At 56.7% G+C, this 26,888-nt stretch overlaps 1 protein-coding gene across 2 annotated transcripts in view; it reads left to right on the top strand.

Moving 5' to 3' along the window:
- NTN1 (netrin 1) overlaps window positions 1-26,888 on the top strand; it is a 160,068-nt gene that overhangs the window by 75,142 nt on the left and 58,038 nt on the right. The window contains exons 2-3 of one of the 2 annotated variants that reach the window (XM_034646931.1): window positions 15,578-15,700; window positions 23,506-23,694. In XM_034646931.1, the coding sequence (XP_034502822.1) occupies window positions 15,578-15,700; window positions 23,506-23,694 (312 nt within the window). The remainder of the gene's footprint in view (window positions 1-15,577; window positions 15,701-23,505; window positions 23,695-26,888) is intronic. The other variant, XM_011227392.3, reaches the window with a different exon arrangement.

Genomic DNA, 26,888 nt, shown 5'->3' on the forward strand with positions numbered 1-26,888 from the left:
GCTGTGTGTAGGCCTGATGTGATCCTGCTTACATTTTCCTAAGATCCCCGGGGCTGCCCTGCAGCAGGCAGGGGAGAGGCTGTGGGAGTTCCCAGGTGTACATGGTGGAGGGGTGGGTGGAGAGGGGACGGTGGAGAGAAGCGGGCACATTTGGGGTCTGCGTGGGGGCCAGTGCCGCCAGAACTTGGTGGCTTGTTTTTGGGAGCAGAAGGCACGCGGGCAGCCACCCGCATGTCCTTCTCAAGCGCTGGCACGGCTCTGGAGCTTGGCGCCACTTGCTGGGGGACACGGGCCAGTGGTCCTGGGGAGCCTGGTGCAGTGCAGGGCTGGATGTTGAGAGGAGGGGTCCCAGATGCAGAATAGAAGGCATCAGACTGGGTCGCCTGACCTCTCTGGCTGTGCTCAGCCTTCCCTGGGCACACCTGACCTTACACACCTCGGTGCGCTAGGCGGGGGGTGGGGGGGTGGGGAGCAAGTACCAGGTGGCCCAGACTTCCTGCAGCCCAGCCCTGGGGAACGGTAGAAAGTCTCCTGGGGGGAAACATGCGCCATCAGGGATTTTATTGCTGAGTAAGACATGAGTGGCTTGGGGTGGTTGATCCTGGGACTCAGAAGAGAAAGCTGAGGTTCCTTTGCAGGTGTCCCAGGCCATCTTGGCCCCTGTGGTCCAGGATCAGGAGCTTCTGATCCAATTGGCCCGCTCCAGAACCATTCCTGCAGTTCACCGGCAAAGCGGGAGGGTATCGAAGGACGGGCCATGGACTTGAGGCTCCTGGCCGTCAGCGCGGGACCCAGGGAGCCTGATGGAGCGAATGGGGTGGGGGTGGGGCTCCCCAGCCTGTCGCTTATTCTTTATCAACCCTCATCCACAGAGCAAAGCAGAGGAGATGCTCCTTGTCCCCTCCTGTGCCTCCCCCTCGCCTCAAACTCCTGTTCCTGTAGTTTTCTCCGTCTGAACTAAGGCTGCCCCTGGGTGTTTCCCTTGCATCCACATCTTCAGAGGAGCAAGAACCCAGGTCCTTGGCATGCCTGGTCCCTTGACTATACCACCAGGGGGTCATGCCCAAACACCTGGGCCTCTGGAATGTTCCATCCCATCCCATTGTCCAAACGGAGTGGAGTCGTAAGCAAAATGAGAATCTTCCTGGAGTTTCTAGGCACTGAGAAGAGAAAACATGGTCCCTAGAGTCAAAAAAGAAAAAAAAAAAATCCCATTTGACATTTATCTGAGGTGCTGTGGAGAAGAAGAAAGAATTTGAAAATGAACCAAGGGACCCGCGGCCCCATCTTGGACACTGCCGTGTGTGACCCAGGCCGGGGCCTGGTTTGGTCATCCCAGATGCCTCCCCCTTCTTCACGCACTGGCGTACAACCCCAGGTCTCCCTGACGGCTCCCCAGTGCTCTTCCTCCTCTGTTCCCATTGCCCCACCTTGGTTCAGGCCCCCAGCCCACACCTGAATGGCCTCCAGGCTCCATCCCCCTCCGAAGTTTGCAGGGGCTTGTGGCATGATGGTTGTTCTTACCTGTCGTGAGCAGTGTATCTGGATTATCTTAGTGTCTTGGACTCTTCATTCACTCATTCATATTGAGGCTAGGCTTACATCCATCAGGCGGTTTTCACTGTCCTGCCTTTGCTTGGGGCCAGGTTAGGAACCCTCCTCTGTCCCAGCCCTAATTACCTGTGTGTCTTCTAATTAAGCCCTCTTGCTATTCCCTAAAAGGCCAGGCACACTCTGCCTCAGGGCCTTTGCACTGGCTTTTTCTTCTCCTGAAACTCTTTCTTCCCCTATGTATCTGCATGACTCACACCATAACTTCTTTAAAGTCTTTACTCACATGTCACCTGCTTGATGAGGCCTCCGTGACCACCGTTTAAAATCACAGTGCTCTTCCCTGACATACCCTGTCCTCCTCTCCTGCCTGATCTTTCTTCTCACAGGCCACACGATCTCCTTACATGTCTTGTTGCTTCTCTCTCCTCAGTTACTAGCGACAAGGACTTCTGTCTGTCTGTTCACTGCTGAATCCTCTGTGCCCGGCACTTAGGCTTTCAACAAATTATCTGCTGAATGAATGAATGAATGAATGAATGAATGAAGTGCATGTCTCCATTTTTAAATGGTCCATCTCGGCATCTTCTGCACTAGAGCCCAGCCTCCTTGAATGCAGGACCGTGTTGCGTTTGTCTTTGTTTTGGCCATAGGATGTCCTTGATTCCTTTTTGATGAATGGATGGCTGTCTCAGCCTCCATCTGAGTTCCCAGAAGTCTGAACATGTCACTTCGGTCTCAGAGGCTGGCATCCCAACCCCTTATCGTCCACCCACCCCCTGCGTTGTGTCTTCCTTCTCTCCCCCAGCCCCTCACGCTCACTTTGGACTCATCTTTCCCTCCTTTTGTCCACTGGCGAGCCATGTGCTTTCATGAACATCATATGTTCCCATCTCCGAGCCCTTTGCTTCTGCTGTTCTGTGTAACTGGAATGCCCTCACCTTTGGTCTTCTGGGAAACTCCTGTGTATCCCTCATTTGCTTTGACCCCATCTTCCCGGTGCACACCCTTATGTCCATCCCCGCTAGCAGGGCCCCCACTCCCTAGACCACGCCTACCACCTTGGCTCAAGGATGACCTTTTCCAGCCAGCTGTTCCCCTTTGTGCCCCTTGGTTCTAGACAGTGTCTGTGGGTTAGAATTACCTGGGGAGCTTTTAGAAACTACGCATCGGGGCCTCACTTCGGACTGGTTAATTGGGTGCATCAATCCCCCATCTACGGGTGGGGAAAGCACACTTTCTTCTAGAGCTTTCCAGGGGAGTCCAATCTTCAGCAAGAGTGGATCTCCACCAGAACAGATAGATGATTGCTCGTACTCTAGACGAGTTCTTCCTTCCGGCAGCCCTGTGGTCTCGGGGTATGCATCTGGGCGCAGGTGCTCACGCTTACTGCACTGCTGGGACTGGTCCAAGTACAAGGCAAGCATGCGGACATTGCCCTGGCACCGCAGCGCCTGGGCCTGACGCCTGAGGCCTGGGGTCTTTTTCATGGTGGTTGCTTGCTAGGTATTTGCAGGCTTAAAGTGAACCTAGCCAGGATTCCTCAATCCTGGGTCCCGAGAGGGGCGAGCAAACTCCTTCCAGGACTTGACAGTCTAGTTTCGGAGGCTTGTCCGGGTTCCAGGCCCAGGGGGTGCTTGCTGCCTTCTGAACAGACACCCCATCTATGTGTCCCCCAGCACCTCTAACCCCCATACCCTAGACCAGGCCCTCGTAGCTCTCTGCCCAGAAGCTGGCATCCCCATCCGCTCCGGGCCCGATCAGGCATGACGCCCCCCAACTCCTGACTGTTCTGCTCCATCCCCTCCTCTCTGTCTCTCCGTCTGTGTCTCAGTCCTCTGCCACCGCACCTCCACCCCTGTCCCCTGCCTGATCTGGTCTTTAACTCGCCATCGGGGTGACCCTGTTGTGCAGAATGTGTTTGAGGGCAGCTGCCTTCTGGGTCTGAATATGCCTGGTCCCCGGCGCACGTTTGCCTGACGCCTGACTCTGTGCCTGACTCCAGCCCTCAGCCGGTGCAGCCTTCCCGCCAGCCAGAGTGCACCCATGTTCTTACGCTGCCTGCCTCTGTGTCTTTGCGCGTCCTACCCCATGGGTTGTGAAGACCCCGCTCGTCTCCTGCTCCCCAGCAGTAGGGTGGCTCATTAGCCACTCTCAGGGTCAACTCCATAGTCCTTGTGACCGTCAGACTCTCTTCTGGCCCCGGAAGGAGAGGATCAACTCAAGTTCGTGCCCTGAGGAGCCCAGCGGCGTCCCCCTGAATCGTAAAGACCACTGGCGCTGGGGGGGTTCAGATGGTGTTTGGGGAGCCTGTTCTCCCTGCAGACCCTGGACTCTGTCCCATCTGTGGGGTGAGGTTGTGGAGCTCCCTGGTGTGGCCATGCTGGGGGACACCCTGGGATCACACCCTGGCCATCAGATTTGGCTTCCGGCATTCACAGAGCATTGTCCGGCTTTATATTTCAGGAGACCAGAGTGCCAGCCCTGGGTCCCTCCCTGCTGACTGAGCGTGACGCGAGCGTTCCTAGCCCAGCCTGTCCCCAGAGCATCCCCGTGCCCGCCTGCCCTCCTGCAGGCTCTGAGCTCCTTCTCATGCTTTCCTGGTGCTCTGACCCATGCCGCTTTCCGGAATCTTCCTAGAGTCAGTCCCCACTGAAGGGAAGCTGTCACGGGTTGCAGAAGGGGCAGCTTTTCCTGCAAGTTTTCCAGCACCAGGCCAGAGGCTGGGGTCGCAGCACCTGTACTCGCTCCTCGTCCTTCAGTCTTGAAACCAAAGCAAACCAAGATTTATTTTATTCTGAAGTGGTTAAGACAAGCGGATACCGTAATGGATACCTATGTGTCCACCCCCAGCTTTATCACATTGCAACATGATGCTTTTTAAAATTTTTTTAAGGAAATTGGTCTTTACGACCACCCCACCCCTACCCCAGGTCTTGCAAACGGAGAACGCGCACCGTGGAGAGAGAGAAAGGACTGGGAGCCAGCGGGCCAGCCCTCCCCTCCAGTCCCGCCACGCGCCCGTGTGGATTCGAAGGTTCTTTGGGACTGGAGCCCCAGAATCCTCCCTAACCTTTCTTGCTGGCTCATCCTTGCCCTTCTCCTGCCTGTGGGCAGAGAGCAGGCAGAGGAAGGCCCCGAGCTCTTTAGTGTCCCCAGAGGAATGCACACGGCTGGTAGGCAGCACGTAAACAGGGCGGCTCCTTCCTCGGGCTGATTCTGTGCTTCAGGGGTCAGGAGAGGGGCCGAGGGGCCAGGGCTCCCCATGTTGGTCTCTGTTTGCCCTCTGCCACTTCTCTGCGTGGAATGCTTTTCTCGCCTGCCCCTTATACCCGGCTCCTGTTCCTCCTTCTATTCCGTGCCCCAGACCACTGGCCCCGGTCCGTTATGATAGGAAGCTGGAGCGCGCTGGATGTTTGCTGAGTGACTATTTGTTTCCCGCTGTGTTCTAGAGCAGAACCTGTATGTTGTGGGCACGCCAGGAAGATTTGTGGAGCGGGTGAATGAATGAACCCATCCGTGGAGTGCCCTATCTCGGGGGCAGGCAAGTCTCCACTAGGAAGAGCTGATGATGATTTTGGGGCGTTCTGGGCTGGCCCGGCGCTGTCCCCATGTCTGATTCCGGGAATGAGGAGGGTGTTTTGGGATGCCCGGGCCAGAGGCTGCGTCCTGTTGTTTGCTCAGAACAGGCCCCACCGACGTCCCAGTAGTCTAGCCATGGGGAACAGTGAGCAGTGGGGCAGGCTCCCCATCCCCTCCCCAGCCCGGCCTCCCCTGCTCCCCACGGTGAGGCCAGCAGCCTCCTGGATGAAGCCACAGGGCCTGCTGGTTTGCAGGAATCCCGGTGTGTTTTTTTCCCAGCGAGTGACTTTCAATTGTCTTTAAAATGATTGCTCAACTTGAAAACCCCTGCAGGCGGGTGTCTGGGGTGGTTTGGATCCTGCTCAGCCTTTCATTCCTTTCCCCAAATTGCTCATTATTTCATTTGCATAAATTTTAGTGGCAAGATACCGCCTGAGGCCTAGGAAGCTTGAGTAGATCTGGTAACGGGGCAGCGGAGACAAGTGGCGGGGCCTCCGTCTGGCCCGGGGTGCGTGTGTCTGCGATGTTCTTGAGCTCCGTCCTCTGCAAACGCTCTTCCAAGAGCAGCCGTGGGAGGAAGACCCGAACACGCTGCTTCCAGGAGGCTCGATGCCCATCGTGCGTGACCTTGGTCTGTCCCCTTCTCTCCTCACGTTGTCACCAAGGGCCCTGCCCCGGCAGGAGACAGAGGCCAGACAGACCCCGGCTTCCACCTGGGCTCTGGTATCCCTGACCCGTCTGTCAATCCGTCCGCACCGACTTATTGAGTGCTCGCACCGTCGTACTGATAGCTGGGCACTGGGTGCCGCCCCAGGGAGATGAAGCCCCGAAAGACACAGGAGATAAGACACAGTCGGGGGCAGTGTGCACCAGACAAGGCAGCTATGTTAGGTGCCAGGCTGGGGGAGCCGGGTGTCAGAGCTTTGGGGGGACAGGATGGGGGAGGGGAGGGTGGGCCAAGACAGAACTAGGGGCCCATGGGCTGAAGAGGGAGACTTGAAGAGGGTCTTGAGGGTTGGCCAGGAGCCCTCTGGGGCTGAGTGCCCACCAGGTGAACCCCAGGTCACTGGAGTCTGGGAGCTGCCGGCCGGCACCCCACCCCATGGTGAGCAGACGAGGCCAGGGCGCCGGTCCCCCGGGTGCACCCGAGCATGTTGGGACTTGACATGAGTGTGGCACAGAAGGTTGGGGCAGGTGCTCCGCGTCGAGTCTGGCTGCCCTGGAGGGGGGGGGAGTGGCATGCAGGGGAGGGGACATGCGGTGACAGCAGCAGTAGGGAGAGGGGAGGTTGTGAAGAGCCTCCAAGGCCAAGCCAAGGAGTCTAGGTGTGTCCTTTGGGCATCAGACAAGGCGCCAGGTGGAGATACTTGAGACCCAACGATCGAGCAGGGGCATGTATGCCGAGGAAGGTGTGTGGGACAGCATCCCACGTGGGCAGGAAGTGGGCCGAGGGAGGGTGGGGGGAGGCCCCAACGGGCAGCCCTGAGGTCTCAGACCTGGCCCCTGCTCCCCACATGTATCAGCGTCCCCTGAGGCAGCTCACTGAGGAAAACCAGTGTCCCCCAAAGCCTGGCTTCAGAGTGCGGCTTGGCCTTCCCTGGCCAGGTCCAGGTGGAGAGCTTGCTAAGACCTCCTGGATTTTGGTCCCGGGAGAGACGGCCCATGCCACCTCTCGGGGCTCCAGTCTCCCGCTGACTTGGTCACTGTCCTGGACACTCGGTCCATCCCGTGTCTCAGTGTTGGCCAGGAGCCTCCTGTGAGCCCAGCACGCTTCTGGGCCCATGAGGGAGTAGGAAAGAAAGAAAACATGGCCCTTGTCCTCAAGAGCTAACCATACCCACAGTTAGTGGAACTTAACATTAAATTGTTGGACCATGACACACAGTAGAAATATATTTACCATATGAATCATGATCTAGGACATCTGTCTGTCCATCATCCGTCCATCCATCCATCCCTCCATCCAAGTCAAATGGACCTTTGCTATGCGTGACCCACCCTGATATTCCCTAAACTTCTTCTTTTTTGTAATGCTGCCCCAAAAGCCATTACCCCCATCCTATGACCCGCTAACAGGTGGTTACCTTCAGCTGGTGTTAAGCACCGGCTACCCTGGGGAGTTGAAGCTGACACGCTTATACGGGTTAGCAGACAGTCTGGGAGAACCTGCCTGGTGGTGTGGGCTCTGGGTGCCCTGGGCCAGCAGACAAGCAGGGGTCATCGCGTGGACAGAGGCAGAGAGCGGGGCCGGCGGCGGGGGCTCAGAGCCCAAATCCAGGACCCCTGTGCAGGTCAAGGAGGGTGATGGCTCCGACTAAGGAAGGGGGTCGAGGGGTCTGGGGGAGATTTGGGAATTTCAGAGTCCATAGGACGTGGGACCTGGTGATGCGACAGGTAGCAAGATGAGGAGGCGGGAGAGGATAAGGGGTCTCCTCCATGTCTAGCCTGCACTTGTTGGCAGATGTCCTAGAAGGCAGCTGGGCTTGGGCCCCCGAGAGACCAGAGTTGGGGGGAGGGCGGTGGGACACATGCGTCACACGCTCGGAGAGGATTCCTGGAGATGGAGGCTGATAATTGAAGTCAGGTGAGATTAGCAAGGAGGACAGTCAAGTGAGAGGAGAGAAGCCCAGCTTGTCGTGGAAGAACCGCACCTTCGATGAGGGTGAGCCTGGAGGGGAGATGGGGCGGGAGGAGGAGAACCAGGCGTGGAACCGCTCTGAACGTCGGGGCAAGCCAGGCCTGCCAAGAGCTGGGGGCGTGCCCGGCAGGAGCAGTCACGGATGTTGGTGGGGTTGGCGGCATCGTGGCTGTGGGTGGCCTTAGCATGGTGCTCTGGTGGGACCACGGGATGAAGCAGGCAGAGAGGGGCAGGCCGAGGTGAGCTGGTGGGGAGGGATGGGGAGCCGGTGGCTGCGGGGAGATGTGGGCTGGATGGGGGGCTTTCAAAGAGGGGGTCCCTGCCAGTGGAATGAGGGGACGAAGGGGGACACAAGGGAGAGGCCGGGTATCTGAAGAGAGAGGATGGGTGATGCTGGGCTTCCTGAGGAGGCCCAGGGGTGGGGTCAGAACCCCACGGGGGAGACCTCCCCCAATGCACTGGAGGAAGGGGGCCGCCCGTGAAGGTGGCTTCAAGGGGGGAGCACCAGGATGGAGGAGTTCTTGTCTCCCCCGAGAAGCAGGAGGTGAGGCCACAGACTGCAAGGTGTGGAGGTGAGGAGGGAGGTGGTGGGGGCCGGGGGTTCAAAGAGCTTGGAGTGCTTGACCTGAGTTGTCCAGGGAGCGGGAGACAGGGTGGACAGGTCTTGACTCGGCAGATATTCCCAGGGACCGACTACGTACCAGGCCCTGTGTCCTGGGCCCTGGGGGTACAGCAGGGAACCAAAGAGACACAAAAATCAATTCCTGCCCTCAGGGAGCCTCCGTTCTGCACGGCGGGGAGACACATGCACGCAGGTGCTGGTGTGTGTCTGCCGTGAGATGATAGGACGGGCGACGGTCCACGTGCACAGCGCATGCGTGCGGGAAGCCACGTGCGCTGCGGACGCAGCTGGCGTGTGAGAGGGCTGGCCGTGAGCTTGTGGTGTTTGGGGGGTGCAGTGTAGGTCCCCCTGGGAAGGGACCACTCAGCAGTGAGCGGTGAGGTGTGGCTGTCTAGGGGGGCTGGTGGCCACGGATTTATGGGGTGTCCTCTTCCCTGTGGTGTGACTTGCCCAGAAAGGCCAGCTGTGTGGGCCGGAGTAGAGGAGAGAGGAGGTGGTCATGGCCCTGAAGGGACCACAGACCCGAAGGCCCCCTGGGGTGGGGGGCCCTGACACTGCTTGCTGCGTGGGCCCTCGCCTTGCCCAAGTCCTGTCTTCTGCCTCAGCTCCCCCTTCTTGCTGTGTTGGAGCTCCGTGTAACGAAGACGAGTGAGAATTTGGGGACGGGGTCTCATGGGCGAGCAGCATCTCTCTTAGCGGAGAAAACTGGTGACCATCGGTGTGGCCGCTCGGAGATGTTGTTCCTCCTTTTGCATCATTCTCACCTCTGTTCTACGCGGCGTCTTTCCAGAAAGATCGTCACAGTGAAAATCCCTTCAAACCCTGGGCACAAACCACGTGGGGCCAGGGCTGGAATAGTCGCATCTTAAACCTCGAGGGCCTTCGAGACGTTCCCCTGGCAGAGCGTGCTGAGTGCATTGCTGTCTCCCCTTGAGGGACCCAGGCAGGGCACGGCCCCTGTCTGAGCCTTGTGTCTCCTGCGTGCAGGATGTCTTCACCAGTGCTGTCTTAGGGATGCTAGTAACTTTGGTACTGGTCCTGTGTTTGCTGGGGAACAGATGGACATCACCGTGGCCCCCATTTCCAGAGAAGGGAACCGAGGCACAGAGAGGTTCATGGGCAATCTCAAGGTCAAGAACGCAGTGCTGGTGTGACAGGCGGGATTTGAACGCAGGCACCTGGCTGGAGGCTCACATTCTTCACTGTGTGTTACAGCCTTATCTTCATCTGATAAGAGTGTTCCTAATTCCTGCTCCCTTTACTGACAGGCGGAGCAGCCGGAGGCCGGGTGATGGGGCCCGGCCACTTGCACGGCCGGTTGCATGGGTACACGATGCGAGCAGGCCCCTGACCCCTGTCTCAGCTCCTCCCTCCTGCCTCAGTGACGTTTGCTGGTGAAGCAGACGTGAAACCTCGTCCCTTGCCCGGACTGCAGCCCGAATGAATCCCGTGATAGCAGCTTGTTTGCATTTGTCAAGCTAATTGGTTTTCCAGACAGAACCACAGACCAGTGTCCCTGCCTCCTGCCCACTGTGCACTCCCATCCCCGGGGGTCCTGACAGCCGGCCGCCCGGCCATCTCGGGTCCCAGTGCGGACCAAGGCGGGGGGGGGGACAGACGAGGGCCGCCCGTCCAGGACACCAGAGGCAGGGCAGTGGTGAGGACAGCGGTGCTTGGCCCCCTAGGCCGGCCCGGCTTCTGGCTCCCCGGCTTGGGGCAGGCGGATGAAATCCGAACTCTGGAGGGAAATTTACTGCACAATAAAGAAAGAATGGCCCTCTTTGGGGACAATTAAAGCCACATTACTGTGGAATGACAGAGGGCGCCCAGGGAGTTAGCCAAATCCAAAGCAGCCAGAAGCATCAGGGCCAAGAAATGTGGGGCGTTCACTTGCAGGCCCCCGCTTCTCCTTGTACTAGGAACCTGTCTGGTTCCCAGACCCCCTCATTTTAGGGCAAAAAAAGAACTTTTCCAAAGACTTTACCTGAGGGGTATCATTGTCAAAACAACCCCCGTCCGGCTCAGCCTGTGCCTTAAATAGTTCTGTTCTGGTTTCAAAGCCACCCGAGTCACCGTGGAGGTCCAAGGGGAAGGGCTGAGCCCCACCATTTGCAGCTGGGAGCCGAGGCCTGTGCCAGGATTCAGAGCTGGAGCTGAGCACAGGCCCCTGTGGGCTCTGCCCAGGGCCTCGACATCCTCCCCTGGAAAATGGGCTGTTTGTGAGGCTGTCAGGCCGACAATAAAATTAAGCCTCCTTAGTCCTCCGTGTCTTTTCTTTTATGGCTTCTTCTGGTGAGATGAAAGGAAAAACCATAGGGTGTGGGGAGTTTGAGAGAGTGAATGTGCTAGTCCACGCGCTCCATCTGTGCTTTTGTCTCCCTCCCCTTGCAGAGAGGAAGGGGACGAGGAGATGCTTCTGCGGTCACTAGCTGGCTTCGGGGTCAGAGGACCCTTCCAGAGGCCTCTGCACCTTTCATGGACATCCCTCACTCCCCCACCATGGCTTACCTGGCCTGGGGGGCCATGGCTCAGGGGTGGGAAGCAGCTGAGTGAGGGACAACCTCAGGAGAGGTTGCGATGTCTGGGGCTCACCTGGGTGTATGGAGACGGGCCCCAGGTGGGTCACCTGTCCTGCTGTCCTTTGTATCTGAAATGGGCCCAGGTGGCCTGGAAGCAGCTGCTCCCTCTATGAGGACTGCCTCCCACCCTCTGCTCCCACCCCTTGCCCACCTTCTCCTTCAGAGGGAGGTGTTCGGCCCCGCTGTTGGCACTCAGAACAATTTGGAAGAGGAGGGTGAAGGGGTTGTTCAGGAAAGGACCCTCCTCTTTCCTGTAAGGGCCAGTCCCTTGTTTGGTTCTTCCCTGGGAGTTTCAGCCCGATAGAGCCAGCAAGCCACTGGGGTGGCTCGTAAAGCCGGGGGAGATGTTCAAAGTACTCAGCAACCCGTGTGTTCTGGCACCAACCGTTGTGGAGGTGCCAGCCTCATACAGCTGTGTTGGGGCATTTCCACGGAAGATCTGTCTGCCCCAAAGCCTTTGAAACCCTGAAAGAGTGGCTCGTTTTGTTTTTTGTTTTTGTTTTTTAGCTAAGCCCCCACTGTCCCACTGTCACTGCACCAATCTGAGTGCCCAGGCAGGAGATGCTCGGTGGCAGAGCCAACATCTGCCCAGGAGGGGGAGGTGACTTTAAGTCCCCGGGGCCATTTTCCCTGGATTACTAGGACATCATCCCAGAAGCACCATTGGGTTTTTTTCTGCAAATAAACCCCCTACATGTGCCTGCTTCCGCTGTCTCCTTCAGCCATGCACAGTCCCTACCTCAAGGACTCAGGGTCAGTTACAGACTGCAAGATTTCTTCAAGACACCCCATCTACCAACGCATGTGTAAGAATGGTCAGCAGGCTGGTCCTAGCCTCAAACCTGGAAGGATCTCCCCCGCCCAGAGGCAGAACAGTGCCTCCTCCAAGGCTGAGTTGGAAGGGACTTTATCAGCCTTGTTCTGCCTCCTTCTCAGAGCTAGAATCTCCTGAATTTTGTCTCTCTACTTGAATGCCTCCAGAAGTGGCAAGATCACTCTCTTCCCCAGGGTGACCCCTCCTATCCTTGGCCAGCTGGCATCTTCCATTCCTTATTACTCCCTCTGTCCTGTGGTCGGCCACCTACATTCTTCAGTGACATGATGCTTGATTAAAACCTTTAATTGTGATCTTGTGAACACTTTACCGATATCTAGATACGTGATACCCACTGGTTTGGTTAAAATAACTGGATTCAGAATGGGGGTGCAGAGTTGTGGGTCCACTCCACTGCAAAGCATGTCCCGATGAAAATTGGTAAAGAGTTTGGGCCGTTCTGATCATAATTGCCTTCCTCCCCCCTGTTTCCCCCTAAATGGCAGTGTGGTTCCACGTGAATCTTTGCATGGGAAATTGGGGCATGCTGGGGGAACAGCGAGCCCCCGCAGAGCCTGGTGGGGGCAGAGAGGCGGCCTGTCCGCTCAGCACTGATGGTGGTGTCCACGGCCAGGAGGAGGACACTTTGGGGGACATGAGATGAGCAGGTCTGCCCCTCCTGTCACATCTCCACGTGGCCTCAGACATTCGATTTCTGTCCTCATAGAGCAGATATGGAAAGGGGAGTGACTGAGAAAAGACAGGCTGGCATTAAGCAAGCAGGAATGGAAGCCTCAGGCAGCCGCAGGAGTGCAGAAAAGCCTGAGCAGACCTCTTCCCTCCCGCTCCTGCTGAAGCTCGGGGACCCCCCCTGCCACCCTCTGGTGGGGCTCGCAGATGCCCAGCAGGTCACAGCTGCCTTTCATTAAAAAAAAAAAAAAAGCTGTTATGTAAAAATCACACATTTTAGGCAAAGCACCCATCTGATGGGGGTCTGGAAGATACTGCAGATAGGACAGCCTTGCAACACTTGGGACATACTTTCACCAGAAAGTATTTGCTGAAATTCCACTGTAACTGGGCGTCCCCGTATATTTATTTGCTGAATCTGGCAACCTTAGTTGGTAGAGTGCATTCAGTGTTGACCCAGCGTGACCCCCCAACCCCCACGGCAGGAGCCCGTTTTCAGCCTGTCCCCACCATCCACAGGCAGGGAGCTCTGGCTCCTGGGCTCACCAGGCGCCATGTGCTGTGTCACATCCCTGGAGCGGTTTGGGCGGCAGGTTAGGCCGGTCTCCGGACCTTCGAGCCTGAGTCAGAGTTGAAATAACAGGTCCAGCCCAGGAGGGACGATGCCCGTGGGTCAGCGGTGACGGGAATGGGAAAGGTGTCCCGGGAGTCGGATGAGTTTCCGCCCGGTGTCACGGGGGCAGAACGCCCTGCAAGTCATTAAAGCTCCCTCTCCGCCAGCCTCTCCCACGGCCGCTGGAGTCCGGCCTCGCATCTCCAGCCCTGCATGTGTCAGATCCGGTGATGGGACCCATTACAGATGGGAAATGACTCCAGGGAGCCAGGGGCCAGGCTTGGCCAGCGCGGCTGGCAAATCAGCCCTCATATGTCCGTTTAATAAAACACAGGGAGTGTGCACGCCACCTCTGGGGAAGCGGGCTTGGAAGGCAGCCCCTTCCGGGCAGGGCGGACAAGCCACAAGGCAAAGAGGATTTCGTGGCCATCAAAGTCTGGGGGGGAAGCTTTGCTCGGATGACCTAGCTTCCACTTCGAGAAACTTCATGGCCTTCGGGAATGCGTTCCAGCAGCCTTGCGGGGGTTTATCAAGCTCCCTCCCGCCCACGACCATGCCGCCCTCGCGTGCCGGAGGTCTGGAAAGAGCCCTGAATTAGGAGTGCCCCTAACGAGTTCCAGGTCTTTGGCAAAGTCCCTTTGCTGGTTGGGGCTGCATTTTTCTCATCTCTTCGACAGGAGGGTAAACTAGGAAACACTGAAAGCCCGCAGGAGCTCCAAGATCCTGTTTTCACCCTTGGGGGATGATGTCCCCTTTTCCCAGTTTGGCTGAGAGATCTCATGTGAGAATGGGGATAGGGTGGGGGCGTTCATACAGGGTCCTGATGTAAGGAAGAAGCAAGACACCCTAGTCTCTGGACCTCTGCTTTGCAGCCAGTAATACCCCTGAGGGCAAGGGAGTTTGCATCTTGTACTTGGTGGGCCAACCCCCAGCCCCCCCCCCCCCGAAGATTCCAGAACAGGGCCCCGAAGGTTCCAGAATAGAGCCTGGAAGGTTCCGGAACAGGGCAGCAGCAAGGTGAGAGGAGCCTGAAGGGGGATTTGGGAAGGAGGGCCATTGGAATCCGGAATGCCACACAGTGGGCCAGGGCTGGAGTCCCCCCCCACCCCTGGGGGAGGTGACAGGGCAGGGCCCCCTCCACCCGGCTGCCTGGGGCGGGGCTCTGGAACGGCCGGGAGGGAGGATCTGAGGAACGAGGGCATTTCCTCCACCGAGAGGGGCCTACCGCCTGTGAAGACGAGGATGTTTGCGCAGGAGGAACGCGGAGTTATGCCTTAGCGGCGAAAAGGCCTGGGCAGCGTGAGGAGTTATGGCGTCAAAGCCTGAGGGAAAGCAGAGCAGCCAAAAAAGGGCAGAGGGAAGAAAACGCTAAGATGTTTACAGAGAGAAAAAGTCAGTGGAAAAAGTGACGGCGAGGTCAAGCCGATTCGGGGGGTGGCCCTGCACGGTCCACTAAGGAGGGGCCGGTCGCCCCAGCAGGCCGTGGCTGTGCCTGGGGGACAGCGGGGGCCACTCACCCAGGTACCCCTGACCCCCAGCCCCAGCTCCCCATCAGCCTGACGTTGGGGGGGCCCCCATGATGGGCCCTCTCCCTGCCCAGCTGGAGTCCACGTTCGTGCTGGAAGAAGGGGGTGAGCCCCGCAGACATCAGCTCTGTCCCCCGCTCCCAGTGTGTCCTTCTCCAGCAGCCAGCAGCCGGAGAGGGTCTGGCTGGGTTGGGAGGGGGGGACGGCTCCCAGCTGCTCTTTTGTCTGACATCCTGACAAAGGGGCCGCCTTTCCCAAGCCCCACAGGTGTGAAGAGCTTGTTACTGCCTAGTGTTTGTTCAGCCCTATTAGTGGCCCGAAGGCCTGTTGACAGAGGGCCCCTTTGTGTGCAGACCCGGGCTAAAGCTCTCTAAGCCTTCGGCAAACACAGGCCACTTATCTCCCGGGACTTTATCAGAAACCATCTAAAGCCCGCCGTGGCTGCTGGGAACTCCGGCCTCCTTGACTGACGCGGGACCCGGTTTCCCACTCCGTTTTTACAGTTGTTTTTCTGACCACCTTGATCCACTTCTTACAGATTCTGTTTCTGATATTGGAGATAAAGCACAGGTCCCGGGGGTCAAAGTTGGAGCTTTTAAAAACAAAAAACAAACAAAAAAAACAAACCACAAAACCACGCCGTGGCTCTGTGGGCCTTCTGTCCACTGAGAGGAGGCTCATCAGAGAGACCTGGGGGGGTGGTTGGGGCTCCTGACGAGCGTGGCTTCGGCGTGGTTCCTGAGCCCACCAGCCAAGATCCCTGCTGCTGACCGCCAAGCCCCCCCCCCACCAGGACCCCCCACATGCCCAAAAGTGGATTCGTTCTCTTCCTCAGAATGGTTTCCTCTGCCCAATACCCCGCTGAGTATCCTTGCTACACCCTTTCCTTCTGGAAGACACAGGTCGCCACTGTCCTGTGGGCTGCCCCCGCCCCCGTCCCCCATCACCTTCTCCTCGAGCAGGTGGAAGCTACAGGATGCCCCAACTGGTCAGCAGGACAGACCCTCTCATCCCACCTACAGCCTACCCATCGGGCTACCTGAATCAGAAACTTCCAGGGCCGGGGCTCAGCCATCTGGGTTTTGGTAGGCAATCTCAGTGATTCTCTGCACCTGCGTTTGAGAACCGTCACACTCTGGGGTCTTGCGGGTGTGTGTGTGTGTGTGTCTGTGTGTGTGTGTGTGAGTGGCTCCTTGAATTGTCAACCAGAGCTCGAGAGAAGGAGGAAGGGGGCACACCCTCGAGAGCTCCAAAGTGCATGGTGTCAACCCCCATAGCAGCTGTGCTTCCTGACGCATTTTTTTTAAGATTTTATTTATTTATTTGAGAGTGCACAGCAGGGGAGAGGGGCAGAGGGAGAGGGACAAGCAGACTCCCTGCTGAGCAGGGAGCGCCCTGCGGGACTCGATCCCAGGACCCTGAGATCATGACCTGAGCTGAAGGCAGACACTTAAGTGACTGAGCCTCCCAGATGCCCCTTCGCTCCCTTCTTTCAGACAATTGTCCAGTTCTCCTGGTTATGTCCAGGCGATGCTTTTCAATGGCCTTTTTTTTTTTTTTAAAGATTTTATTTTTTATTTATTCGACAGAGATAGAAACAGCCAGAGAGAGAGGGAACACAAGCAGGGGGAGTGGGAGAGGAAGAAGCAGGCTCATAGCAGAGGAGCCTGATGTGGGGCTCAATCCCATAACGCCGGGATCACGCCCTGAGCCGAAGGCAGACGCTTAACCGCTGTGCCACCCAGGCGCCCCTTCAATGGCCTTTAAATTAAAATTGACACAAGGCACCCCTCAGATGATTGCAAACCCTAGGGCCTTGACTGGAACCAAGCTGCTCGCGTGTGATGCTTCTAGTCTCTTAGCAATGGCTCGATCTGCTTGGCTCACCCCAGCCGGTCACCGCTTGTAGTCTCTGGTGGGTTGACATCTCTGGTGAGGGGGTGTGGAGAGAGGCAACAGCCCGGCCTGGTCACCTCAGGAGAAGCTGAGATCTGGTCTCAGACAACACGCCACAGAGGGCGGAAAGCGTTGAAGATTTATAAACAAGGGTCAAACCATTTCTAAATAAATAGGATACCAGATAGAGTACAGAGTAACAGATCAAAGCTCAAACTCTTAAAAACAACTCAAATATTTGCCTCATTCTGAACCAATCGTCCAAGGAGTAGTTTCTTTCGAAACCAGACCTCTGCCTGCGGCCCCAGCACAGACCATGAACTCTACCCATCGTCTCCCTGCCGGCTCCCTCTCCAGCGAGAGGCTTATGTTCCGACCTATTTCTTTTGCTTCAGTTCCTGGTCCACTAGCCTGGGAGCTTGTCAGGAATGCAGACCCCCAGGCCCACCCCAGACCTCCTGAAGCTGAATCTGCATTTGAACCAGATGCGCAGGTGACCCCTCCCCCCACCGTGCAGGTTGCATTTGGGGCAGCGCCTGCCAGCCAGAATGTTCCATCTGTGTCCTGGTTCTCTTCTCAAGTCCTGCCCCATATGCATCGGTCCCCAGAGGGGCCATGCAGAATGCTCTCCCTGACTGTCAGTCCTTACGGCACTCAGGACACTTGGACATGCCCGATGGATTTCCTGTGCCGTTGCTAGACCACTGTCCCTCTCCCCTCTGAGGCAGAAACATGCTGAGGGTTGAGGGCTGAGGGCGGGACTCTGCCCTGTTTGCTGCTCTCTCCCCTGCACTCAACCAGCAACCATCCGCTCAAAGGCTCCAGGCATCTGCTGAAGGAGCGAACACGTTTGTCACCCGCTGCTGGGCAATACTCAAAGCTGTGGTTGGTCTTAGAGAATAGCATCTTAGCCAGCCATAAGGGGTATAAAAGCTCCCGTGGGTGAGACCATTACAATCTCTCTAACCCAGGCTTTCCCACATTTGGTCCTACTGACATTTTGGGCTGGGAACTGTGCCTGGTAGGACTCGTACCAGCATCCCTGGTCTCCATCCCGTAGATGCCAGGAGCCCCTCCCCCAGTTGTGACAACCAAAGATGTCTGTGGACATTGTCAGCTGTCTGCCTGGGGGAGGGGGGGGGAAACTGTCCCCTTGGGGAACTGAGAGCCCCCACTCCACCCCCAAGGAGCTTGTGAACACTTTGCATGTGCTGAGCGAGTCTCGTGGTCCCTACCCAGCACACAGGCAAAGTTGGTGAAGGAAGTGTTGAGGGAGGCAGCACCTGCCCCAGCCTGCCCCTGGGGCCTGGATGTGTAGAGATTTGTCGATAATCTTGGTGGATCTGAGGGCTGTGTTTCCCTGGGGATGAACATCCCAGGGCTAGGACTGGTCTCCTCCGTACGCCGCCTCCAATTTGTGGATGGTGCCAACATGGGCCAGTTACTTCGGACGATTTAGCTGCAGATATGTAAATCTAAAATTCCTACGCAGGGGGGTGCCTGGGGGGCTCGGATGGTGAAGCATCTGCTTTCAGCTCAGGTCATGATCTCCGGGTCCTGGGATTGAGCCCCAAGTCAGGCTCCCTGCTAATGGGGAGCCTGCTTTTCCCTCTTCCTCTGCCCCTTCTCACTTCTCGTGTTCTCTCTTTCTCTCAAATAAATAAAATCTTTGAAAAAATTTAAAAAGAAATAAAAGTCCTATTCTGCTAGAGCAATAACTTGGGGTCACCTTCTTAGAAGAACTGCCCTAGAAGGGAGGAAAAAAGTCAGAGTGATCCCCTGTGCCGGGAGAGCATAGGAGGGCCCCTGGCCCCAGTCCAGAGCTCTGAGGAGGCCTTGCTGTTCCACTGAGAACCCCTGAGTCATGTGAAATTTAGGGTACCAGGGCCAGGATACAGCTTAGCAATGCTTGTAGGATCCTTTCTGGACCTGGGCTATCCCAGCGAGGTGTATGGCAGGGTGGGGGGCATGTGGGCATGGGGAGTTAGTTTATCAGGTCTTTCAGGAGACGGCCAACACCTGTTTTTGGTAAACTCATCAAACCAATGGATGCAGATTCAGTCCTTATGGTGTACCAGGTCCTCCTTGGGGTCCTGGGAGGAATCCAGGGCATCCTAACTGTGGGTTTTTCTCCTGAAAGCACTGTAGTCTGCTTGAGCAGACGGAAGATACATTGGTGAGTGAAAGCAGCAAGACAAGTTTTAAGTAGCTCAAAGCAATAATAAAAGAAATGTCACAAATATTACAAAGCTGTATCTTGTCGGGATGTGGTCCAAGCAGACCACACAGTTCTCCATCTGTCCTCTTTCTACCCATGCCCCCATCCATGTACATACCTATCTACCCATGCGTGCATCAGTTCATTCATGCATCCATCCTTCCATCCATCCATGCATCTATCCATCCATCCATCCATCCATCCATCCATCCACCCACCCACACACCAACAAATCCATCCATCCATCCATCCATGCATCTACCCACGCACCCACCCACCCATTCATCCATCCATCCATCCATCCATCCATCCATGCATGCATCTACCCACACACCCACCCACCCATTCATCCATCCATCCATCCATCCATCCATCCATCCATCCATGTATCTACCCACGCACCCACCCACCCACACACCAACCTATCCATCCATCCATCCATCCATCCATCCATCCATCCACCCATTCATCCATCCATCTATCCATCCATCCACCCACCCATTCATCCATCCGTCCGTCCGTCCATCCACCGTCCACCTGTCCACCCACCCACACACCCACCTATCCATCCATCCATTCATCTGTCCATCCACTTATCTACCCAGCCATCCACCCATTCATCTATTCACCTACCCACTCAACCATCCATCATCTACTTTCTGACTTTCCTACTTTTGCTCTTTCTTAATTGTACATGAAAATATATTGAAATCTGCTCTGGGCTGGAGGATGTAAGGGCAAACACTGTCCTGTCCTCAAGGAACCAGCACCGCTCAGGAGAGCATTTGTCCTACTTAATCTGAAAGCTTGCTGCCAAGAGCCCTCGTCTGCCCCCTCCTTCTGTCAGACAGGGAGCCCCTGGACAGTTGGGGATGCATCGTCCATCCCTGTCTCCCTCATGGCCTGGGGCATAGGGCCTGGCATGTAACTGGAGCACTCAGGTGTATGTTGAATTGAACTGGCTGGGGGCGGGGGGGGGGAGGAGGACATGGAACTTGGGGTCCAGACCAGACCAGCTCTCTCTGGGTGGCTGGGGGACCCCTGGACAGGATGCAGAGCCCGCAGGGCTCCTGGTCCTGGCTCCTGGAGTTTCCTCAGAAGTTGCGCTGCCCCTGCCCCCTTCTCCCCCTGGCTGACCTCTCTGTTCTCACAAAGCTACCCTTTCCTTTCCTCCTTGAAATCTGATAATGAAACTAATACCCAATATTTTTGCCTCCAAGAGAGGCAGGAGATAAACAGGAAGGCATGAGGGATTAAGGTGTCTTTTTGAGGAAGGGGCTGGGGCCCAGCTGGGAGTGAGGTGACATCTCTGTGTGGAGCGGAGGGACCCAGATGGGGCTGCTTTGCCTGATGCATTTTTCCATTTGTGCAGAGAAAATAAAACACAGAGAAAAGAAAACAAGCCGTAAAATACTTTGCAGAAGCCTGAGCATGGGCAATCGCCACTTGATGTCCCCTGACAGCTCCAAGAGGAGGTGGGAGGGAAGGGAGCCCTGCCTTTTGATGTTTGGCCTCTGAGCTTTCTTTTGTGTGACCGGTTGTTTGGGAAGAACCTTTTGTTGGTGTAAGGTGCATATGGAAGAGAGATATCTCCCAGGGGTTCCCCTTGGGGTGGGGAAGGGGGTTGCTGAGCTCCCTGGAGGGGCTCAGAGGTTCAGGCAGCCCCTTTGGGGGGGGCTGCTAGGGGACAGCTGGCACTGTCTTTACAGAGGAGGACACAGTATGAGCATCTGCCTCTAAGAAGGACCAGAAGATCCTGCTAGTAAGGCTTTTCCTGGTACAAGAGAGCCTTGAGGAAGCCAGGCTTGAGTGATCTTCCCAGATCCCTGTCCCTAGGCAGGTGTGTCAGGCCCTGTGACTTCTGTGCCAGTAGGAAAGGTCCAGATTCTGTGCTGTAGTCCCCGCTGTTCCTTCCAGAAATGTGGGTCCTTCCCTTGGGGGTAGTGAGCCAGGAGCCAGAAGACCTGGGTTCTAGTCCTGGGCCCCCATTTCCTGCCTTGGTGGTCCTGAGCTGGTAGGTCACTTAACCCTGAGCAGCCTGCAGCACCTCTGTCTGGCTGAGTGAGTCCAAAGGGACAGTGGATGTATGTGTGTATGCGTGACCGTCCCCTGTGCTGGTGGAGAGGCGTGGCTGAGCCAGAAGCTGGAGGTGCTGAGGGATCCTTGGTGAGGCTCTCAGGAATCATTCTCTGGCCTAATTTGCCTTCCAGTTGCTTCCAGACTCAGGTGTCAGCTGAATCTTTCCTCTTGTGGCCCCCACAGTGCCTCCTCCTAAGCCAAGTCCTTCTCTGCTTGTCAGCTGAGTGACTAATGGGCATGCCTTTAGCAAGAACACCTAAAGAAACTTGTAACGTCTGAGAGAAAAGTTAAAGAGACAAATGTATATTTTTTAATCACAAAAGTAATAAATAAGCTGGTACAAATTTGTGCAGCTTGTATGGGAGAAAAGGCACATAGTTTTTAGTCCATCATTTATAAGAACATTAGATGTTATAAGAAAAAAAAAACCCCACCTTATTTGAAAAGTGGGCAAATGGCATGAACAGGCAATGCACGAAAAAAAAAAAGAGCGAGAGAGAGAAATATAAAGAAAAACAAACACATGGAGAAATGTCCAACCTCACTGGTAACCAGAGACACGCAAATTAAAATCATGTGTGTGTGTGCTTTCCAGATGAACTGGCGGAGATGAAAAATAAAGAGTACTGAGAGCAAAGGGGTACTATTGTTTTCTTCAGGGGTGTAGTGCAACAGTAGCTCTCAGATCCTGCTGGGAGGGGCTGGACGCTAAGACCGCCTTTCTCCAGGGCAATTCGACAGTTTGGATCCTGAGTTAAAAAGATGCGGATCCAGAAGTTACCCTGGGCGTGCTGTCTTGAGAAACTCGCTGGGCAGCAGCCCTCAGAGCAGAGCACAAATGCACATGTCCAAAGGTGGTTACTGTTGGGGGTGTTTGTATAGTGACAAAGCCGGAACAACCTAACTGCCCAGCCCCCGGGGAGGCCCCGCTTTGAAATGCACCCACTGGGGATTGCAGAGAGCCCATTGCATGCACGAGTACAGGGGAGACGGGACAGCCTTTCATAATTGTGCAGAATGGCATCTGGCATTAAAAGATGTTCATCGCTCTGAGAAAATAGGCCACGGAGGGAGAGGCAGAGTATGACCCACGTCGGTAGGAAAGAATGACAGAGCGCCACAGCTGAGCAAATGTTAATTAAAGCCTGCAAGGGACGACCCCTGTGTTAACCATGGTTGCTGCAAATCTGAGTGCGTTTCCCGCCCCCCCCCCGCCTCTTTTCTGCTTTTGTTTATCAAGTGTCTGGCACTAAGCATTTCTTTAGACATTCCATAAAAATGCGATTCGAAACAAACTTAGCTGAAAAGCAGGCGAAGGGCGTTGAAGAGGGAGCAGGAGTAGACCAGATGGAAGCCAGAGTTATCCTAGAGGTCGGAGCCCGCAGAAGCAGGGGTGGTCTGAGGGGGTGCACGGGATGCCCAGGGTGGGGGGGGTGAAAGGAATATGGGTCAGGGACATACAGTGACACCAAGGCGTGGAGGATAAGAAGGCTGCAAGCAGATGAGGAGGGGGTCTGGGGAGAAGTGCGTCCGCCAAGCCACGGAGGGGGCAGGCAAGGGGTCCTCACACATGGCATGCTCTAGAAGCTGAAAAAAGTTGGGGACAGCTCAAGCATCAGAGCGGGGTGGGAGGATGAGCAGAGCTAACGAGGGGGGTGGGGAGAAGCACCACCAGCTTATTCGGAGCCCTGAGGGTGTGACAACTGATTGAGATTTTACCCAGAGGAAAAAACGGGAGGGCCATTGAAAGACTTTCAGCTGGTGACGAACATCCTCAGATTGGAGCCCAGATCTCCTGCTCCGGTGGCTGGCGGTGGGAAGGGAAGCAGGGCCAGGCAGGAGGGAAACCAGATAAGAGAATGCCTGAGGGAAAGGTGGGAAGGAAACCCCAGTGTGGCCGGCCCCTGATCCCTCGGTGGCTTGTGGAGCAGTGGCAGAAGAAGACAGGCTGGTGGCCGAGCTCAAGGGATGGGACAGTGTGCTGGCCCAGAGCGGAAAGCCCTGGAAACAATGCAGGAGTCTGCTCGGGCTGCTGTCACCGAAAACCTCAGGCTGGGGTCTTAATCAACACACACGTCTTTCTCCTGGTTCTGGGGGCTGGAAGGCTAAGGCAGGGTTGGCTTCTCCCGGGACCTCTCTGCTCCGCTTGCAGACCCCCTCTCCTGTGTGTGTGTGTGCACGTCCCTGTGTGCAAACTGCCTGTTCTTATAAGGACTCCAGTTGGATTGGAGGAGGGCCCACCCTCAGAGCCTCATTTTGATGTAATCAGCTCTGTAAAGGCCAGGTCCCCAAACACAGTCCTGTTCTCAGCTGCTGGGGTAAGGTCTCCGCATCTGAATGGGGGGAGGGACACCACTGGCCCCTTGCAATCAGGATTAGGGCCCAAGGAGGATGCCAGCCCCCCTCCCAACTTGAAGGTGTGTGTGTGTGTGTGTGTGTGTGTGTGTGTGTGTGTGTGTGATGGGGGGGCTGGCACATGGTGGGTGGGCGTGAACGGTCTCCATATGAGAGGGAAGCAGGGCCCTTGGCTGGGGCTCAGGGATTGCTGGGTGGCTGGTAGGTGCTCCTGGGTGCAAACAGGGGAGCCGAGGAGAAGCTCCCGGGGAAGGAGGGCGGCCCAGCCGCGGCGCTGGGGGGAGGCTGGGGCCAGTCCCTCCCTTGCCCCCCGCCCTGACGCCTCTCCCTGCCTCCCCGCAGCCTGTAACTGTAACCTGCACGCCCGGCGCTGCCGCTTCAACATGGAGCTGTACAAGCTGTCGGGGCGCAAGAGCGGGGGCGTCTGTCTCAACTGCCGCCACAACACGGCCGGCCGCCACTGCCACTACTGCAAGGAGGGCTACTACCGCGACATGGGCAAGCCCATCACCCACCGCAAGGCCTGCAAAGGTAGGCAGGGGCGGGGCCGCGGGAACCCAGTCCTCCTGTCCTCTCTTCTGTCCTCCTGCTTTGCCTTTTCCTTGTCCTGCCGCAAACCGGCCTTGACCGGGACTGCGTCGCTCTCGCTGGCGCGCGCGCACGCACACGTGCACACACGGCCTCCCTGGTATTTGGGGGTGTAAGCCTAAACAAAGGGGCGATGGAGACATGGCCCCAAGGAGAAGAAAGGAGAAGGTGTGATCCCTGCGACGGTGCAGGGCCCCCGCCCCCGCCCGGCTGCTCGCCTGCACAGGTGTGCCGCATACCACAGGGCGGGGGTCATGTTCGCAGGGCTTACCGGCGGCACAAAGGGCCCTCTTTTACCCAAACCCCCCGCCCGCACTCACACAGACACACACGGTCACAGTCGCAGGGAGGTCAGCGGCTTCGGGGGCAGAGTCTCAGAAGGAACGTTTAATCCACCTGCAAACAGCTTTCCCTCTGAGGACAAAAAAATTAAAGGGAGACCGGAGTCTCTTTTCGTTCACCGGAGCGAGCGGGGATGTTTTCACTTTCTGCTGTTGTGTTTTCTCCCCCTCACAAAAATGAAGCAATGGTCAGATGACTGAGAGGAGCCATTGAAGTGCCAGGGAACTTTGGGCCGTTATGGGGGGAGATGTGGGGGGCCCCTCACCCCACATTTGCTTTTGGGAATTCTAGGAACCGGGGCTGTCGAGGCCCAAAACTTGAGGCCTAGATCCAGGGCTTGCTGAGAGCATGGGTTCCCAAGAAGAGATTTCTCTCCAAGGGCTCTTGGGGCCACCATCCAGCATGATCAGGATCCTGACACGGACCTGTGTAGCCCCTGACACGGGCAAGACCCAAGCCTTGCCAGGCTCAGGCTCAGATGAGGAGCTGCACTCCAGAAACCCGTCTGTGGCCACTGCCTAGCCTTTGGATGAAGCCAGAGTATCTTCTTATCAGGACATCTGCCAGATGTCGGGCACTCGTGCCTATGACCACCTACGTGACTCTTGGGCCTCGGCGCAAAGTGAAAACATGAGGCTTCTCGTTCGGGAATTGCTAAGAATTTTTAAATGGCAGCAAGCGTGCCCTTCTGAGCATCGGGACCATGAAGCCGGCCCTGCTGGTGGAGAATGCTTTTCTCCAAAACGGAACAGGTTCCCAGCCTGTCTCCTCCCGGAAGAATCCCTTCGGTCCCCCAGGAACAGGGATGAATCCGGTGGCTCCCCAGACACAAGGGAGCTGTCCTCCCAGATCTGTGGACTTAAGGCTGCCTCTGGTGGTTATCAAGAGAAGTTTACCCCTAAAGGTAGCCTGGCTATTTCCACATCCAAAACCAGTGAATCAAGGTGAGTCTCCTCCAGGAGACTTGGAGCAGGGACCGACTGAGAAGGTGGCCTGAGCGAAGGGTCCCAGAAACGCCTCCGGTGGCAGGAAGGCATGAGCAGGAGCGTGGCCAGGGAGAAAGAGGGCTCTGGGTTTTCAGAGACCGTATTTGGAAGGTATCCAGCCCCTGCTTCGCCTGTTGTCTTCCCTTTACAGAAGAAATCAAAGCCAAGGTCTTGTAAACAATGGGTTGCACATAGATCTTGGGGATTTGGCAAGGGAATTTTAATCAGCAGGGGCCACTCAGGTGGGCAGCCCTGTGCCCGTGGTTGAAGGGGTCTCAGCTGGACATGGAAGGACAGCGGTCGTGCACCGTCAGGGCAGGAAAGGCATGTCCCCTGGAGAGGCAGGAGGGAGCAGGCCTTGGTCATCTTGCCATTTGCCTCCCCTCCCTCTCCTCTGTTGCTGCAGTGAGGTGCAAGAGCCCCCCTGTGGCCTCTCCTGGCTCAGGGTGAGATGTCCCGAAGCCACCGGGCCCTAGGAACCTGCAGGTTATCCTCTGGGGCTCAGCCAGGCGGGACAGGCGCGGCAGACGAGGGAGTGGTCCTGTCTTATTATTTTAAACGCTGTGGCTGCCCTTGGTGGCTCTGTCGTCCCTCGGAGCCTTGGACAGCAACTGCCCCCAGCCTCGGTGGGACCGTGAGAGAAGAGCCCGACGAAGAGAGAAACGTGAGGACAGGTTCTGCGCGGAAGGACGCCTGCTTGGGGAACGTAGCAGGTGGGGGCGGGACTTGGTACCTCCTGCCTGGCGGGGAAAGACGATGCTGCAAGGATCCTGCCACCTGATTGGTGAGGAAAGACACTGCCGGCGGGTCCTGCTTCCTGATTGGCGGGGAAAGACACTACCTGAACGATCTGTTCTCTGATTGGTGAGCAAGAGGAACCTGAGCTGAAAGGTCCTACGGTTTCTTCAGTGCAGAACGTTCTCGATCTTTCCCCTTTGCTGTCTTTTTTTCTGGTGTCAACCCCTCAGGGCGAGTGGTAACTGAATCCTCTGTTCACCCATGGGACATTTGCCATCGGATGGAGACCCTGAGATCTTGGGGGGCGGGAGGGGACCAGCTGCAGGAGGTCAGAGGCCAGCAGAGAGGGCTGTGTACCTCTGAGGTCTTCAGACGGCAGTCTCTCTGGCCATACCCCAGCCCCACGGAGTCCATCTGTCTGTCTGTCCGCTGTCTTGGCTTCCCAGGGTGTGTCGGTTTAAGGGAAGCATTTGGCCCCAGCATTTTGATCTCTGATGGGTTGCACAGAGAGGCCTCTGCAGTCCCGTAGGCGTGCAGCCACCCCAGGCTGCAGCCTCCTGGGGCTGACCTCGGGGAGCCCCATTGTACCCTCCGGTTATGTACTTCTTTGCTCTGTTTCAGGGGCATTTCACTGGGGAACTGGGACAACTGGCAGAGGCTCGACTCAAGTTGGCAGTTGACCCGAGGGTGCTTGGGAATGGCCACTGGGGCCCTCTTTACCCTTGACTTCCCAGGGCCTGGGAGGAGCCCCAGGCAGGGGGCTGAGGCCACCCAGGCCTCTGCTGGCGATTGGCTGGGCTCCCGACCTTGCTCAATTTAGAGCAGGGGTGGACCCAGACAAGAGCAGCTTGGAGCAAGGACATCAGATTCCAAACGTTATTATGCAGTCCCCCCATTGGGGAAGTTTCATAGCAACAAATTCGTTGGGTTCTTTCTCCCCTCCCCTGGTTTAGAACCAAACCGGGGCTGGCCGGGCTGGTGCATACAAAGGGCCATGATAAACATGCCTAGGGACACAGGCGGCTGCAGTCCGTGGCTATTCAGCGCAATTTCACAGCCCTGGGAAGGCCT

This window comes from Ailuropoda melanoleuca, chromosome 17 (genome assembly GCF_002007445.2).
Source record: "Ailuropoda melanoleuca isolate Jingjing chromosome 17, ASM200744v2, whole genome shotgun sequence".
Classification (NCBI taxonomy): Eukaryota; Metazoa; Chordata; class Mammalia; order Carnivora; family Ursidae; genus Ailuropoda; species Ailuropoda melanoleuca.